This window comes from Chrysoperla carnea, chromosome 1 (assembly GCF_905475395.1).
Source record: "Chrysoperla carnea chromosome 1, inChrCarn1.1, whole genome shotgun sequence".
Taxonomy (NCBI): domain Eukaryota; kingdom Metazoa; phylum Arthropoda; class Insecta; order Neuroptera; family Chrysopidae; genus Chrysoperla; species Chrysoperla carnea.
In genome coordinates, this window is record NC_058337.1 from 4,681,931 (window position 1) to 4,700,606 (window position 18,676).

Here is an 18,676-nt window from a genome sequence, read left to right on the forward strand (position 1 = left end):
ATGTATAGTGATCAAATATCCACCAATCAAAACACAAGAAATAGAAGTAAGCAGCGCAAAGCAAAGAAAAACTAAGCCAGTGTTTCTTGAAAATTTTAAATAAAATAAAAATACCAGGGGCGTAAACAGATAAAGTTGAGTGTCACAAAAAACGTACCATAAATGGGATAATGACTGAAATATTAAACAGAAAATTAATTGTTTTCAAATTTTTTTATAACAGAATCTGTAAATTAATTATTTAAATTTAGATCGCTTTTAACATCTCTAGTAATCGGGTATATTTTTTAAACTCTTTATGCGTGCCAAATTTCTAAATCCGTCTCTGTCAAATCTCTGGTTTAATTGGAAAAATTAAAAGTTTTTTTACCTTTTAATCTATAAACCCTTGCCAAAAAGACAACAAAAAAAACAAGGACTCACAAGTACGTCAGCCCCTGATGTATAGAAATTCCCGATAAAAATTATAAAAGACCAGATATATTTTCGCCAATACTCAACACCACCGATAATACTTAGAGATAACGGTCCATCTGTACAAAATCTCGCCAAAGTTATAAAAAATAGACAAAAAATCAACATAACAGGATACAATCTTGAAATAGAAAATTACAAAAATCAAAAACAGTTTGAACATAATTCGAATGCTTACCTGAAGTAACGAGTTAAATAGAATTTCCACAAAACAAATTTACGTCCTTTTGAAATCATAGTTCGAAAATTATACATCACTAAAAAGCTACTTAGAAAAAAGAAAGTATCCACTGCAGTAAATGCACTTCGGGTGAAAATATATGAAAATGGATTAAAATGATAAAACTGGAACAAAAATAAGAAAAAAACTTTTAAATATTACTTTTAACGAAATAAGTAATTTATCTTGAAACCTCCAATACTGCTTCCTCATTCATATGGAAAGGTAATGCGCTTTCATGCGCAGAAATGTGAGCTACTACAATTAAAATCGTAGAAATTGTCCGAATTCCATCTAAACAACTTATAGAATTCTTATTTACGGAAAACACTTCATTTATGTTGGATTGTAAAGCAAATATTTTACAAAATTCTAAAAAAATGGTGTATGTTTTTAACTAAAACCATTTTAGAAAGAAAAGGAAATAAATTTACCAAAATTTTTTTCTGATCCATAATGAACGATAATCGATAAAATTATAATAATTAAAAAAATGGATGCAAAAACTACCCTAAAATTTATAAACATTTAAGTAATAAATATCGTAAACCGTAATTCACAATCACTTACACTCCAATCACATCTAGCCAATCCAGTTTTGGGTAACCCATCATTGTTTGACAAGAATCAATTTCGAAATCAGTGAAGTTCATACTTCTATAAAAATTATTATAGAGCAAAGTTTTAACGTCTTTTTGATTGCATTCATTTGGAACACAAACAGATTTCATTATTTTTAAAGAATAATATTTAATAAGAGTTTCTTGTCTTTCATTCATTAAATAAAATGAATTATTAAAATTATTGAATCTGGGTTTCAATAAAACTTTCTTGTCGAAATTAATTAAACAATATTTGCCCAAAATCGTATTATTTGGATTTTGAAAGTCCACATCAATGTTGATGCATTCATCAAATGATCCAAAATTCACAATATTTAGATCTAAATATCCAGAATCAGATTTTGATGATGCGTCCATCACTAAAAAATTAAAAATTCATAATCGAATGATTAATTTTTCCCAGATTTTTTAATCTGGAAGTTGAAAAGATGGAAATTATTAAATTGATTCATTGAATTTAAATAAATCGTACTTCTTAATGCCCAATTGTCTCCATTATTTAAACTTTTGTGAAATATTTTCATTTGTTCAACACATGAATGCGATAAATTATTTAAATTTCGAAAGTAATTTTCATCGAAATGAAAAAAATTATTTGATGAAATCACATGACGGAAAAATATCAAACAAATAAAAAGTATTCTTAAAAAATATTTTGCCAACATTCTAAAATTTATTTCAAACTAATCCTAATTAACAAAATTTAGTTTTGCAACTTTGAAAATAGCTAGGCCTTATCAACTTTGACCATGATATACTTATATAGTTATTTACCACAACTCATTATGTCACTCTTTTCAGCAGTGAAAAATATTCGATAACTAATAATACATATTCTTTTTAATGGCCCTTACACGATCAAAGTATTTGTGAATTAGCAGCGAATGTTAAATAGTATAACTTGTTGCAAACAGTTTGATCGTGTACTGGGCCCATAACCTTGTGTAATCACTACAAGTTATATTACATATTTTGGATTTTTATGGCGCCATAAAGTTCAAAAAATCAATTTTTTTTACATATTTTAGCCAAATTTTATCGAAATTGAATGAATTTTGGGCCAAATTTTTCATTTTTCAAGGAAATTATTCGTTTCAATTAGCCCTCATAACAATTGTGGTAACCACGATACTTGCATTTTCATAATTTACTGACGATACGTTAAATTTGATCAAATATTTGAAAAATATGAGCCAAAATTAGTGGGATTACATACTTGATTGATCAAAATTGGATAAAATTTGCTTATGGTGGAGCAAAATCTAATTTCTTGGATTTTTATGACGTCAGAAAGTTCAAAAAATCAATTTTTACATATTTTGGCCAAATTTTACCGTATTTTAATGAATTTTCTTTTGAAACCCACTAATTTTGGGTTGGGTTGGGTTTGGGAATTCATTTAAATTAGCCCTTATATCAATTATGGAAACCAAGATATTGTATTTCCAAAATTTAATGATTGTACGTTAAATTTGACCAAATATTTGAAAAGCATGACCCAAAATTAGTGAGATTACGGATTAAGGAAGAAATCTATTAGAAATAAAAACCGATGATAATGTTTTGGCAAAAAAAAAACAGTTTTATTGATATTCTAGTTTTTCCCTACAATTTTATTGATCAATTTTACAAAGGGTTTTTCTACAAAAAGAGTTAAAATCAATGCAATAATTGTTGCAAAAAATAAAAACATTATACACATATCAACCTGAAAAATTGAAAAAAAATATTAGGTTTTTTTTCATCAAATAATGAAGCACTGAAAAAAAATATTTTACTCACTAAATTAATAAATGAAAACATTTGTGGCGCTTTCATAGAATTGTAATAATAATGCATAAGCACGTAATGAACCACGTAAATTGAATACGACAGTCGAGATCCAACTCGGAAAATGTAACTTGATAAAAATTTATTTATAAAACCTAAAAAAATATAATTGGCATATAATCAAAGAGAAATTTTTGAACCAAAATAAAATATTACCCTCTCCGTTATGAAAACAATATACAATTATCCAAAAAATTGCCAAACACCAGAATATACTTGCAAATGCATCAAAATAAATATAAAATATGTTACTATCTTCTCGAAACTTGAAAAAATATTCACAAAAATATACCAATATAATTATTAGAAGGTGAATCGTTCCTCCAAAATATAAATTCGGCTAAAAAATTTATAATTTATTTTTTAAAATGAAAGTGAGTGACTCACCAATGTCTGGCAATCCGTGATTTGTGGTCTGGCGAGCCGTTATGTTGCTTGCATATTAAAAAAAACATTTAATTATATACTTTAAATATTTATATCTGTCTCATAATATATATGTCGCAGTCAATTATCTTAATTGGCGATTCAATTAAGAGCCTAGGCTTTTTAAAAAACGGTGCCTTTCAACTAGCAGCCTAAACGATATTCAGTCATTCAATAAAACAACTAGGCAAATCGATGACGTTTAATTACGTGCCTAGCCTAGTCTTTTAAATTTAATTCCACTTTCGGCCACTTGGCGCTGAAATCTACACACTGTGAATATGGCGTCGGTAAGGAACTATATTGTTGGTGTTTCTAAACAATAACAGTTTGATTGCGTTTACTCAAAAATAACTTTCTATTTAAAACTGCCAATTTTATACAAAACTGCAAGAAAATCCAATTTCTTTGACAGAGGCTTTGGCAAGCATTCATAATTATTTCGGGCAGACAATAAAAAGTTGGAAAAAGATATAAGATATTTGTTATTCATTTTATCGCATTTGGGTTTTGACATACTGATCGGAACAAATCACTTTTTAAAATGAAAATGTCTATTACGACGCTTTGCCGAGCACAATTTATTCAGACCAGGCAAAATGTTACTCATTCCTACACCTTTTGCTTACTTCAATGAATTTTGGTGATGCAACTTTCTTTTTAGTATAAATGTAACCACATATTAAACCCATAATCCATGAATTTGCTCGGAAATATGGCATCCTATACAATATATCAAAATATTCTGGTGAGTGTCTGAAAAATTTACTTATAATTTTGTTATTTTAATTCGCATATGCGGTTACTAAAATCCTTACATGCCACCATTTGCAGTGACCATATATCCACCAATCAAAACGCAGGAAATAGAAGTTATCAATAAAATGCCAAGAAAATATAAGGCACATTTTTTTGAAAATTTTAAATAAATTAAAAATACCAGTGGCGTAAACAGATAAAATTGAGTGTCACAAAAAACGTACCATAAATGGGATAATGACTGAAATATTAAAATTATAAAATAAATTTTTTAGGTAGATATTTTTTTAAGATTTCGTATCCGAAATTGACCCGAAGGGTAGCCAACGGAAACCTATTACAAAGACTCCGATGTCATTCCGTCCGTCTACATGTCAAGTGTCATCTATGTATCTCATAAACCGCAATGATACACCAGTGAACGGGGAAGAGCTAAATTTGATGTAGGCAAACTACATGTTGCGAGCCCTTTTATTGGCGCATGGTAACAATTTCATTAAAATAAAGCATAGCTGAACAAATGAAAGTGATGGTCAAACGACCAATTCAACATTTTAATTGCCTGCTCCAATTTTGACAGGAAGGGATGTCCTGTGACGGTAGAATTCCTAGACTAGAATTACAATAGAGTTGACACTTCAATCCATACATTTCTCTATGAATTGACAGCTATAGAGAGTAAAGATAAGCAGAACCATCTCTGTATATAAAAGTGAAACTTTATCTGTCTCTCTCTTCTGTGATCAACCATTTGGACGGAGTCTTTGCAGCTCTTTGGTATTATATCTATGGTTATATACCATACACAGTGTTTTATCTTATAATGGGTTCATTTGTGTGCGAATCGTTTTATTAAAAATAATTTTTTTAAATGCTTACGTAAGCTTTATCCCCTTGCATAAAAAAGTTACCAACACATATTATCAAAGTCCATATGTAATCTCTCCAATACGTAACTTCAATAACCGTTTTTGGGTATAACGGTCCGTCAAAACAAAATCGTCCCAAAGTTATAAAAAATAGACAAACAATCAACATAACAGGATACAATCTTGAAATAGAAAATTTTAAAAATAAATCAAAAATAATTTGAATATATAATTCGTATGTCTAACCTGAAGTAACGACTTAAATAGAATTTCCACAAAACAAATTTACGTCCTTTTGAAATCATAGTTCGAAAATTATACATAACTAAAAAACTACTTAGAAAAAAGAAAGTATCGACGGCATTTTTACTACGGAGAAAAATATTTGATAATGGATTATAATAGAAAAACTGAAAAAAAACAAAAATATAGAAAGAATTTGAATTTTTGATAGAAGTAAAAAAAAAATTTTTATAAAACCTCCATAAATGCACTTTCATTAGTATGTCCATTTCGACTTTCATACTGCGAAACATGAACGACAAGAATTAAAATCGTCGAAATTGTTCGAAGTCCATCTAAACAACTTATAGAATTTTTATTTACGGAAAACACTTCATTTATATTGGATTGTAAAGCAAATATTTTACAAAATTCTAAAAAAAAACGATGTAAGATTTTAAGCAAAAATCATTTTGGATGAAAAAAAAATCAAAATACCAAAGTTTTTTTCGGATCCATAATAAACGACAATCGATAAAATTATATTAATTGAAATAACTGATGCGAAAAATACTCTAAAATTAATAAACATTTAAGTAATAGATATCGGAACCGTAATCCCCATTCACTTACATTCCAATCACGTCAATCCAATCAATTTTTGGGTAATCCATAACAGTTTGACAAGAACCAATTTCGAAATCACTAAAGTTCATACTTCTATAAAAATTATTATAAACCAAAGATTTAACGTCCATTTGATTGCATTCATTTGGGACACAAACGGATTTCATTATTTTTATAGAAAATCGTTTTATAAGAGTTTCTTGTCTTTCATTGATTAAATAAATTGAATTATTAAAGTGATTTAATCTAGGTTTCAATAAAATATTTGGATTAAATTTAATTAGACAATATTTCCCAAAAATTATATCATTCGGAAAATCGATTTCAGTGTTGATGCATTCATCAAATGATCCAAAATCCACAACATTTAGATCTAAATATCCAGAATTCGATTTTGACGATGCATCCATCACTGAAAAATTTAGATTTAGATATTTCTAAATTTTAAAAGTGGACATTAAAACGTACTTCTTAATGCCCATTTTTCACCATTATTTAAACTTTTGTGAAACGTTTTCAATTGATCAACACATGAATACGATAAATTTTCTAAATTTTGAAAGTAATTTTCATCGAAATAAAAACGATCATTTGATGAAAACCCATTTTGAAAATAGGTCATAATAATTAAAATGACAGTTAGTAAATGTTTTTCTAGCATTTTAAAATTTATATTGGCCAAGATTATGGTTAATGGCGTTAATTTTGGAGTTAAAACTAATCATAAACAATTTTGTAACTTATTATTTTTATTGCGAATGCCTTACAAAAATTAAAAAATGACTGAGAGCCTAATCGTATTTTTCCTTGATAAAAAAAATAGACTTAAATTGCCATAACTCATAATGTCATTCTTTTAAACAGTGAGTAATGTTAGAAATTAATCAGTTAGTTTATTGGAAAATATTAACGGAAAATTTGCAAAAATTAATTATTTATTGACTCTAAAGACTATATAATTTCAGTTATTAAAAATTGAACACACGAAATAAAAGATACAAATTTAAAATGTATAAAATATATGAGCTTGTATGAAAATGGTATTTATACTATTTGCATGACATTAGAAAACTTATAATCTTTATTTAACTTTGAAAAATTATCTAAAAAATTCAATTTTAAAAATTACATAGAACTTACTTATTATAATTGAATTTTATAAATAAGTTTTCAAAGCTAATTAAATATTATGTTTTCTAATGTTGATGCGTATAGGATAAATATCATTTTTATGCAAGACAAGTACCTTATTATATAAGATAATAATGAGATCTATTTTGACGATTATACTAATTTAGTTTTCGTTGACTTTCAGAGATGGCATTAAATTGCATGCGATAAAAATTAGCATTGACTTTCGCTTCTGTTTTACCGATATATTCTTTGTATAGTCAGAGCCTTCAGAGGCGAACAAAAAACAACATGGCGATTGGCGTGTGTGAAGTAGAACCATAAAATTATTATTTTATTATTAATTACTCTATTATTTAATATAATATATGACTGTGACTTTCACCATATTTGACTAAATTTCAAAAATATTTTGTACAACTTTGCACCATTTTATTATATTAATCAATTAAGAATTAATCAATTAAGAATCTTCTACTAATGTAAACAAAATGGCGAATAATTCATTTCAAAACGTAAATAGTGATTTATTTATTAGTGAAGAACAATTAAATAAACACGAATTAAATACAGAAGTGATTATTAAAAATGAAATATTTGATGTGAGTGAAAGTGATTCAATAAAATATGAAGAACCATTCAAAGGTGAACACGAAGGAATTAAAGAAGAAGGCTTACTTGAAGAAACTGATATTAAGATCGAGAATGAACGAATTATTTTAAATGATCCATTATTAAATACTGAATTTCCTATTAAAAATGAAACATTTGATGGAAATGATTTAGAATTTCATACGATTAAAAATGAAGAAACATCTTTGACGTATGAAGTGTGTGATAAAACTTTAAAAAAAAAACGTTTTTCATGTAAAGTGTGTGATAAATTATTTAATAAAAACCGTGACTTAATTCGACATGAACGAATTCATACTGGAGAAAAACCTTATTCATGTGAAGTGTGTGATAAAAGATTTAATATAAAAAGTACTTTAACTAAGCACAAACGAATTCATACCGGTGAAAAACGTTTTACATGTAAAGTGTGTGATAAATCATTGACTCAAAAAGACAGTTTAAGCCGAATCTATACAAAACAAAGTAAACTTTGTCCGCCCAGAGCCCGCCACGGTATTTTAAATATTTTAGTTAAATTTATTACCCTTTCTTCTGAAAAGTATTTTTTTATTTTTAAGGAGAAATACTTTATAATAACATCAAGTAGCCAATAATATGTATATATTCATTACCGATACAATCTTCTATCTTCTGTTAATCAAATACATATTCCCTTTGTCATTTCACTTTTGAATACACGAACACTACATATATATACTGTCTCTCTCATTTACTTATAAACATATATTACATATCTCACTCATAACAAAATCACACAAAAAAAATAATACACACACACATATATAGAAATAAATTTTTATTTATTTTTGAAACATTATGTTTTGTATTTTTTAACTATTGAAAGAAATATGATATTATGTATGGTACTTGTACATTTCATTTTACTATCTTATCTTATTATCTAGATTATTTTGGAAAACAAATTACAGGTTCGAATTTTCATGTCTCTGGGAATGCGGGCATCAATAATTTCTGGAATAATGCAATTTAAATAAAATGCTTGCAATTTTGGAAGCATTACAATCTTCCAAAGATCATTATCCCTAACGATTTTTTTGACTGCAATTTCTTTTCCATTATAAATTACCAAATCGCATATTTCACTTTTTGTAATATCAATTGCCCTTGTATTTGATAATAGTAGGGGTAAAAAGCTTACCGGTTTTTATTTCCCTCTACAGTGTAACATTTTTGTTTATTTGTGGCCAAAATATCTTATTAACGAAACGAAGCATTTAATGCCTACAATGACTTCGGTCCCAACCAAACCAGCGGGACTAACCCAAGACAAGGATTTTCAAAATCAATAAACAGGCCGCATTTTTCAACTTCTACATTATTCTGTATTTCATACAGATTTAATGCCACCGTTTCATTGATACGACCATATTCCATTGATTTTGAAAATACTTACTCCCCCATTTAGTAAATTTTCAACTAAATTATGTGAGGAAGTTGTTTCTTTACGATTAATCAACATATTTTTGTGAAGTTTTCGCCATTTTGCATTGTCATGTTGACCCCTTGTTTCTTCCTCGACTTTTTTTTTGATGGTACGTTGTTTTTTAATCGTAAAAGAAATGTTTTTGCTTCCTCTAACATGGCCTCTTCACAAATATTTGGTTGGGAGTTATAAGGCCCGTAGTTTTTATCAGGTTCTTTTCATAGTTTTATTGGCCGTTTTGATAAATACTTTACTAAATGTTTTACCAATGATCGTGCATTTAGGTGAAGATGGGCCTAAATGGCAACTAGGTCCACTTGTATGCGATAGAGCAGCGTCAACGCTACGCATTTCATATCCACCTCGTTTCGTTAAGCTTGTCCTCTTCCCCTCATTAAATTTGGACACTAACGACAGGTATCTATAAAAAACAATTAAAATCCTTCCACTCAAATGCTTTCTTATAATTATTTAGTTTCCAGTTTAATACCATACCTCTCTGCTTCATTGGTTGATTCGTCGAAAGCTACACGATCTGCTTTCCTAATAATGGAGTCAAATATTAACAGGCCCAACTTTATTCAATTCCCAATACATAAGATACAGTAATATATCTTTATTATGCGATGAAAAGGAGCGACGTCAAATAGTTATTATTTTTCTGTAAACACTCCTTCTTATCATACCTGTGTTGTGTAGATGGAGGTACAAATATCATACTGTGTTATTTTATAAGACACAACAAATATTCATTGCATTTTGTATATGCATACAACATTGTGTGTATTCTCTTATTATTCTTTTATTGAAAGCCTTTTTCCCTCTTATAATGAAAAGTAAAGAAAAATTTTGAAATTTTCATTCACCAATTGGATAGGAATGCTATTTTATTCCATTTAATTAAATATGAATTTTTTCGAATTTAATTATATATTCCTTTTGAAAATGAAAATTGGGGAAATTAATGAAAATTTTGAAAAATCAAGATAGACAAAAGGGGTAGATTTGAAAGTAGTACAACATATCCAAATTTCAAATTGAAATAATATTTGGTTCAAGAGATTGGTAGGAAAAACCTTGTGTGTATTCTCTTATTATTCTTTTATTGAAAGCGTTTTTCCCTCTAATAATGAAAAGTAAAGAAAAATTTTGAAATTTTCATTCACCAATTGGATAGGAATGCTATTTTATTCCATTTAATTAAATATGAATTTTTTCGAATTTAATTATATATTCCTTTTGAAAATGAAAATTGGGGAAATTAATGAAAATTTTGAAAAATCAAGATAGACAAAAGGGGTAGATTTGAAAGTAGTACAACATATCCAAATTTCAAATTGAAATAATATTTGGTTCAAGAGATTGGTAGGAAAAACCTTGTGTGTATTCTCTTATTATTCTTTTATTGAAAGCGTTTTTCCCTCTTATAATGAAAAGTAAAGAAAAATTTTGAAATTTTCATTCACCAATTGGATAGGAATGCTATTTTATTCCATTTAATTAAATATGAATTTTTTCGAATTTAATTATATATTCCTTTTGAAAATGAAAATTGGGGAAATTAATGAAAATTTTGAAAAATCAAGATAGACAAAAGGGGTAGATTTGAAAGTAGTACAACATATCCAAATTTCAAATTGAAATAATATTTGGTTCAAGAGATTGGTAGGAAAAACCTTGTGTGTATTCTCTTATTATTCTTTTATTGAAAGCGTTTTTCCCTCTTATAATGAAAAGTAAAGAAAAATTTTGAAATTTTCATTCACCAATTGGATAGGAATGCTATTTTATTCCATTTAATTAAATATGAATTTTTTCGAATTTAATTATATATTCCTTTTGAAAATGAAAATTGGGGAAATTAATGAAAATTTTGAAAAATCAAGATAGACAAAAGGGGTAGATTTGAAAGTAGTACAACATATCCAAATTTCAAATTGAAATAATATTTGGTTCAAGAGATTGGTAGGAAAAACCTTGTGTGTATTCTCTTATTATTCTTTTATTGAAAGCGTTTTTCCCTCTTATAATGAAAAGTAAAGAAAAATTTTGAAATTTTCATTCACCAATTGGATAGGAATGCTATTTTATTCCATTTAATTAAATATGAATTTTTTCGAATTTAATTATATATTCCTTTTGAAAATGAAAATTGGGGAAATTAATGAAAATTTTGAAAAATCAAGATAGACAAAAGGGGTAGATTTGAAAGTAGTACAACATATCCAAATTTCAAATTAAAATAATATTTGGTTCAAGAGATTGGTAGGAAAAACCATCAAACGATTTTTTCGAATACAATTTCTTTTCCATTATAAATAACAAAGTCGCAGACTGCTTGTTAGGTAATATTTAATTGCCCTTGTATTTAATATTAAAAGAGATCCGCATCAACCTGAAATGGTTTTAAATGGACTTTAGTAAAATAATTTATATACAATTCTTGATTTTATAAGCTTACCTTATTTTAGATCCCAATTATAATTTAAAAGTTCATATCAGCATTTATTTCATATAAGTTTAATTTTTCTTACCAATGTAAAATTTGTAAATGAGCTCATGCTGTGTGTCGTGAAGCGACCCTCATAATTTTTGAAATATAAATGTGGATTCATAATTTAATAAAAAACTAACCGATAAAACAAATTAGCTTTTCAATTTCTAAACAAAAGGTTCAGGAGATGCTGAAAATTTTCGTCCTTTTTGCCCTAAAACTAACCGTTCTCGAAATATAGCCATTTTCCCACTTTCACATGTAAGTTAAAAAATACGTATTCGACCAATAAACACAATAAAATTTTTAAAAAAAATCATTATGGGTATAACATTTTCCAAATTCTCGAGTTTTCCCAAAATTTTGCATTGATGTTATTTGGAAAAACATTACAAGCAAGAGGTTTATGAGATGCCCAAGTTGTCCGTCTTACTCTATAATTTTAGAAACTGAAAAAATTTAAGATAATTACCTTGAATTGGACTGAACTAAACGGCTAGTATACGCTTCAATATCAGGGAAAGTTAGATTTTCAGTCGAGCTAATAAATTATATTATATAAAATTTGTTTTAAAAAATTGATTTAAAAACATACCTAAAAGTTTTCTGTGATCGAAACTAAACGTCTATTTATAAAAAAAAATATTATTAAATTATGGTTAAAATAATTAGGTTATTAGAATAGCAGTATAATGTACACACCTTCTATATAAAAATCCACGTCAAAATAAAACACTTTAAAATAAATTTACACAAAGCTTCTTCTTTAACTCTTTAACAAACTGAAAATTTTTGTCACTAAAAAATATCACTTAAAACTCAGTGGCACTAGGAAAAGATAAAACAAACCATATTCTATATAGACAGGCATACAAGTTTAAACAGACCTAACTAAACGAGGAGAAATTGAATACACATACATACACAACGTTTTATTGCTTATATTGTAGATAGGAAGGAGAATTGTAAAAATATATAAAATTGAAAGTATTTTTCCTACCAATAATGAAAAGTAAAGGAAAATTTTGAAATTTTTGCAAATGTATACTTTGCAAATGCTATTTGCTATGTTAAGGCTATCTCGAATTTTTTCGAATTTAATTATATATTCGTTTTGAAAATGAAAATTGGGGAAATTAATGAAAATTTTGAAAAATCAAGCTAGACATAACAGGTAGATTTGAAAGTAGTACAACATATCCAAATTTCAAATTGAAATAATATTTGGTTCAACAGATTGGTAGGAAAAACAATCTAAAATTTAATACATTGATAAAAAATATGTATAGAACACCCTTAATTCAACATGAACGAATTCATACAGGTGAAAAACCGTTTTCATGTGTAATGTGTGATAAAACATTTTCGCGGAAATCTCATTTAATTCTACATAAACAAACTCATACTGGGGAGAAACCATTTTCGTGTGAAGTGTGTGATAAATCATTTTGTTATAAATACGTTTTAAATCAACATAAAATAATTCATACGGGTAAAAAACCTTTTGCATGTGAAGTGTGTGATAAAACTTTTAATAAAAGACATCATTTAACTAGACATAAACGAACTCATACTGGGGAAAAACCATTTTCTTGTGAATTTTGTGATAAATCATTTAATTATAAAAACGTTTTAATTGGACATAAACGAATTCATACCGGTGAAAAACCGTTTTCATGTGAAATGTGTGATAAATCATTTACTCAAAAAAACAGTTTAATTTATCATGAACGAATTCATGCTGGTGAAAAACCGTTTTCATGTGAAATATGTGATAAAAGATTTATGTTGAAAAGTATTTTAATTCAACATAAACAAAGTCATACTGGTGAAAAACCATTTTCATGTGAAATGTGTGATAAAAAATTTACGGTGAAAAGTCATTTAATTCAACATGAACGAATGCATACTGGTGAAAAACCATTTTCATGTGAATTATGTGATAAAACATTTTCGCAGAAAGGTAGTTTAAATGTACATAAACGAATTCATACCGGTGAAAAACGTTTTTCATGTGAAATGTGTGACAAAATATTTACTCAAAAAATCAGTTTAATTGCACATGAACGAATGCATACTGGTGAAAAACCGTTTTCATGTGAAATATGTGATAAAACATTTATGTTGAAAAGTATTTTAATTCAACATAAACGAATTCATAGTGGGGAAAAACCATTTTCATGTGAAATGTGTGATAAAAAATTTACGCAGCGATGTAATTTAATTCAACATGAACGAACTCATACTGGGGAAAAACGATTTTCATGTGAAGTGTGTGATAGAACATTTGCGCAGAAAAGTAATTTAAATTATCATAAACGATCTCATACTGGAGAAAAACCCTTTTCCAGTAAAGTGTGATAAATCATTTAATAAAAAAAACGATTTAATTGCACATGAAGGGATTCATACTGGTGAAAAACCTTTTTCATGAAAATTTAAAACATTTGCTTTTGTTATAAATAAATAAAAATCGTTAGATTTTTTAAATTTTGTTTTATTTTTTTTGATTTTCCTATCCTAATTTTTCTTTCAGAACAAAATTATCAATTAATTATTTAGTATTCTGTCAGGAGGTGGAAATTTAAACTGTTAGAAATAATAAACTCAACCATCACTCACTCGCTCGCTCTTTACAGTGTGCTCAGTGTATTTGTGTGCACTGTTGTGTAAACTTAGAAAGCACCCTTATACAATAAGTGTGTATGAACCATGGAGGTTAGAGAGAAGGAGAACGATCGCTACGCTCTAAAGCATTAGCGCTCCTGTCCCTGAAAATTTGTAGAATTTATAGTTCATTTTTCAGCCACTAGCCGCGCTGTCGTCGGTAAGTAGTATCTGCGAAGCTAGCTGTTTATGAGTACAAGTAGATGAAGTTAGTACCATTCAAATTTATAAAGTAGAATAGATAATTTATAATTTATTCATTAGTAAATAATAATATAATTTCATTATTTGCTTTTTTTTCCTTTGAATGATATTATATACATTGATATTAGCGCACAACAGCCCGCTTTTAATGAGACAACTTAGCAATCTCCGCGCCTCACTTATTTTGTCTATATTTTAGGGACAATATTTTCTATAGCGATCGTTCTCCTTCTTTATAACCTCCATGGACTAGATGATGAAATAACACCTTCAAAACATAATCTTATTTTTTGATTCAATAGGCAAACAAATTTTAGAAAATACTTTCGAAAGTTTTTGAAATTTTCGAAAAACGAATAAATTATAAAAAACCAACACTATTTTGACCGCCTTTGCCCCTCGAGCGACTCCCCAAATTCTCTTAAAATATTTGATCTAAGGGATTAAAGAATGTTTTACTTAAGTCATATTTTCGAGATAAGAAGATTCGAATTTCCAGAGCATAATTCATACTTATTACAGAGACTAAACTTCAAAGCAGATTAAAAACATACTTCAAAACTTGTTCTACGACTTTGTACAAAACTTTCTGTTATCATACAACAGTGATAATATTATTGGTTGGGTTTTCTTTTTACTTCGATCAGAACCAGTGACCAGATGTCAGAGGCAGAGACTATATCAGTAAAAGTGATTTTCCTCTAACTACGAGTAATCATTATTTCTTTTCTTTATGTTTCTTATAATTTAAATATTTTTTTACTCACTCTAAAAACAACCTTCAATAATAATTTTTATTAATCTTGGTTGGTTTCTACGATTTTTTCTTCGACCGTGAAGTATATTCCATAATTCAAAGAGTCTCTTTGTTTCAATTTATTATTTTCAGGTTCATCACAATATGACTGCAGAGACTATATAATATAAAGAGACTGCAAAGGCTATATAATTTGAGTTGAGAACACACAAAATAAAAGATAATAATTTAATATTTATAAAATATATGAGCTTGTATGAAAATGGTATTCATCCTATTTGCATGACATTAGAAAATTTATTAATATTTAATTAACTTTGAAAAGAATCTAAATAATTCAATTTTAAAAATTACATAGAACTTACTTATTTGAAAATTATAAATAAGTTTTCAAAGTTAATTAAATATTATGTTTTCTAATGTTGATGCGTATAGGATAAATATCATTTTTATGCAAGACAATCAGCTTACATTCAAGATAAGAACCTGATTATATAAGATAATAATGAGATCTATTTTGACGATTATACTAATTTAGTTTGCGTTGACCTTCAGAGATGGCATTAAATTGCATGCGATAAAAATTTGCATTGACTTTCGCTTCTGTTTTACCGATATATTCTCTGTCAGAGACCATGAAGATTATAGAACAGGAGAAAGATTGCTATGTACTAAAGCATTAGCGTACCTGTCCCTAAAAATATGTAGAATTTATAGTTAATTTTTAAGCCACCAGCCGCGCTCTCATCAAGTAGTAGTATCTGTGAAGTTAGCTGTTGTTGTTAGCATAATGTACAAATTGATATATCATTTGAAATTAGCGCACAACAGCCCGCTTTTATTGATACTACGTATTGATCGCAGCGCCTCACTTATTTTATCCATATTTCGGGGACAATATTTTCTATAGCGATCGTTCTCCTGCCTATATGCTTCATGGTCAGAGACGAACAAAAAACAACATGGCGATTGGCGTGTGTGAAGTAAAACCATAAAATTATTATTTTATTATTAATTTCTCTATTATTTAATATAATATATGACTGTGACTTTCACCATATTTGACTAAATTTCAAAAATATTTTGTACAACTTTTGCACCATTTTATTATATTAATCAATTAACATCTAAGAATCTTCTACTAATGTAAACAAAATGGCGAATAATTCATTTCAAAACGTAAATAGTGATTTATTTATTAGTGAAGAACAAATAAATAAACACGAATTAAACGAATTAAATACAGAACTGATAATTAAAAATGAAATATGTGATGTGAGTGAAAGTGATTCAATAAAATATGAAGAACCATTCAAAGGTGAACACGAAGGAATTAAAGAAGAAGGAATACTTGAAGAAACTGATATTAAGATGGAGAATGAACAAATTATTTTAAATGAACCATTATTAAATACTGAATTACTTATTAAAGATGAAACATTTGATGGAAATGATTTAGAATTTCATACGATTAAAAATGAAGAAACATCTTTGAAGTATAAAGTGTGTGATAAAACTTTTAAAAGAAAACGTTTTTCATGTAAAGTGTGTGATAAATTATTTAATAAAAAACGTGACTTAATTCGACATGAACGAACTCATACTGGAGAAAAACCTTATTCATGTGAAGTGTGTGATAAAACTTTTAATATAAGACATCATTTAACTAGACATAAACGAACTCATACTGGGGAAAAACCATTTTCATGTGAATTTTGTGATAAATCATTTAATTATAAAAACGTTTTAATTGGACATAAACGAATTCATACCGGTGAAAAACCGTTTTCATGTGAAATGTGTGATAAATCATTTACTCAAAAAATCAGTTTAATTTATCATGAACGAATTCATGCTGGTGAAAAACCGTTTTCATGTGAAATATGTGATAAAACATTTATGTTGAAAAGTATTTTAATTCAACATAAAAAAAGTCATACTGGTGAAAAACCATTTTCATGTGAAATGTGTGATAAAAAATTTACGGTGAAAAGTCATTTAATTCAACATGAACGAATGCATACTGGTGAAAAACCATTTTCATGTGAATTATGTGATAAAACATTTTCACAGAAAGGTAGTTTAAATCTACATAAACGAATTCATACCGGTGAAAAACGTTTTTCATGTGAAATGTGTGACAAAATATTTACTCAAAAAAACAGTTTAATTCAACATGAACGAATTCATACCGGTGAAAAACCGTTTTCATGTGTAATGTGTGATAAAACATTTGCTCAAAAAAGCAGTTTAATTCATCATGAACGAATTCATGCTGGTGAAAAACCATTTTCATGTGAAATGTGTGATAAATTATTTAATAAAAAACATGACCTAATCCGACATGAACGAATTCATTCTGGGGAAAAACCATTTTCGTGTGAAGTGTGTGATAAATCATTTTATTATAAATACGTTTTAAATCAACATAAAATAATTCATACTGGTGAAAAACCTTTTGCATGTAAAGTGTGTGATAAAACTTTTAATAAAAGACATCATTTAACTATACATAAACGAACTCATACTGGGGAAAAACCATTTTCCTGTGAATTTTGTGATAAATCATTTAATTATAAAAACGTTTTAATTGAACATAAACGAATTCATACAGGTGAAAAACCGTTTTCATGTGAAATGTGTGATAAATCATTTACTCAAAAAAACAGTTTAATTTATCATGAACGAATTCATGCTGGTGAAAAACCGTTTTCATGTGAAATATGTGATAAAACATTTATGTTGAAAAGTATTTTAATTCAACATACAAAAAGTCATACTGGTGAAAAACCATTTTCATGTGAAATGTGTGATAAAAAATTTACGGTGAAAAGTCATTTAATTCAACATGAACGAATGCATTCTGGTGAAAAACCATTTTCATGTGAATTATGTGATAAAACATTTTCACAGAAAGGTAGTTTAAATGTACATAAACGAATTCATACAGTTGAAAAACCGTTTTCATGTGAATTATGTGATAAAACATTTTCACAGAAAGGTAGTTTAAATGTACATAAACGAATTCATACAGGTGAAAACGTTTTTCATGTGAAATGTGTGACAAAATATTTACTCAAAAAATCAGTTTAATTGCACATGAACAAAGTCATACTGGTGAAAAACCGTTTTCATGTGAAATATGTGATAAAACATTTATGTTGAAAAGTGTTTTAATTCAACATAAACGAATTCATACTGGTGAAAAACCATATTCATGTGAAATGTGTGATAAAAAATTTACGCAGCGATGTAATTTAATTCAACATGAACGAACTCATACTAGGGAAAAA

The 18,676-nt window shown here is 27.6% G+C and overlaps 1 protein-coding gene and 3 long non-coding RNA genes across 4 annotated transcripts; 2 read left to right on the forward strand and 2 right to left on the reverse strand.

The window, feature by feature from the left end:
- On the reverse strand, positions 1 to 758 carry LOC123300173. Its single transcript, XR_006535378.1, has 3 exons — positions 653 to 758; positions 424 to 595; positions 1 to 174 (listed from the first exon to the last, which is right to left on the reverse strand). It is a non-coding gene; the product is annotated as an uncharacterized LOC123300173 (long non-coding RNA).
- A 3,520-nt stretch (positions 759 to 4,278) lies between these two features.
- Positions 4,279 to 5,497, reverse strand: LOC123290671. Its single transcript, XR_006534890.1, has 4 exons — positions 5,448 to 5,497; positions 5,212 to 5,383; positions 4,392 to 4,573; positions 4,279 to 4,329 (listed from the first exon to the last, which is right to left on the reverse strand). It is a non-coding gene; the product is annotated as an uncharacterized LOC123290671 (long non-coding RNA).
- A 2,560-nt stretch (positions 5,498 to 8,057) lies between these two features.
- Positions 8,058 to 13,120, forward strand: LOC123305937. Its single transcript, XR_006536877.1, has 2 exons — positions 8,058 to 8,252; positions 13,045 to 13,120. It is a non-coding gene; the product is annotated as an uncharacterized LOC123305937 (long non-coding RNA).
- A 272-nt stretch (positions 13,121 to 13,392) lies between these two features.
- On the forward strand, positions 13,393 to 18,522 carry LOC123290549 (zinc finger protein OZF-like). Its single transcript, XM_044870769.1, has 3 exons — positions 13,393 to 13,845; positions 16,586 to 17,066; positions 17,808 to 18,522. The coding sequence occupies exons 1-3, from the start codon at positions 13,439 to 13,441 to the stop codon at positions 18,474 to 18,476; spliced, it is 1,557 nt and encodes a 518-aa protein (XP_044726704.1). The 5' UTR covers positions 13,393 to 13,438; the 3' UTR covers positions 18,477 to 18,522.
- The last annotated feature ends 154 nt before the right edge of the window (positions 18,523 to 18,676 follow it).

Excerpts from the sequence above, each read along its gene's own strand:
- LOC123290549 (XM_044870769.1), top strand. The coding sequence starts at position 13,439 with ATGTGTGATAAATCATTTACTCAAAAAAACAGTTTAATTTATCATGAA. Across the intron at positions 13,846-16,585 it reads ATGCATACTGGTGAAAAACC|TGAAGAACAAATAAATAAAC; the intron begins GTTTTCATGTGA and ends TTTATTTATTAG. Across the intron at positions 17,067-17,807 it reads TAACTAGACATAAACGAACT|CAACATAAAATAATTCATAC; the intron begins CATACTGGGGAA and ends TACGTTTTAAAT.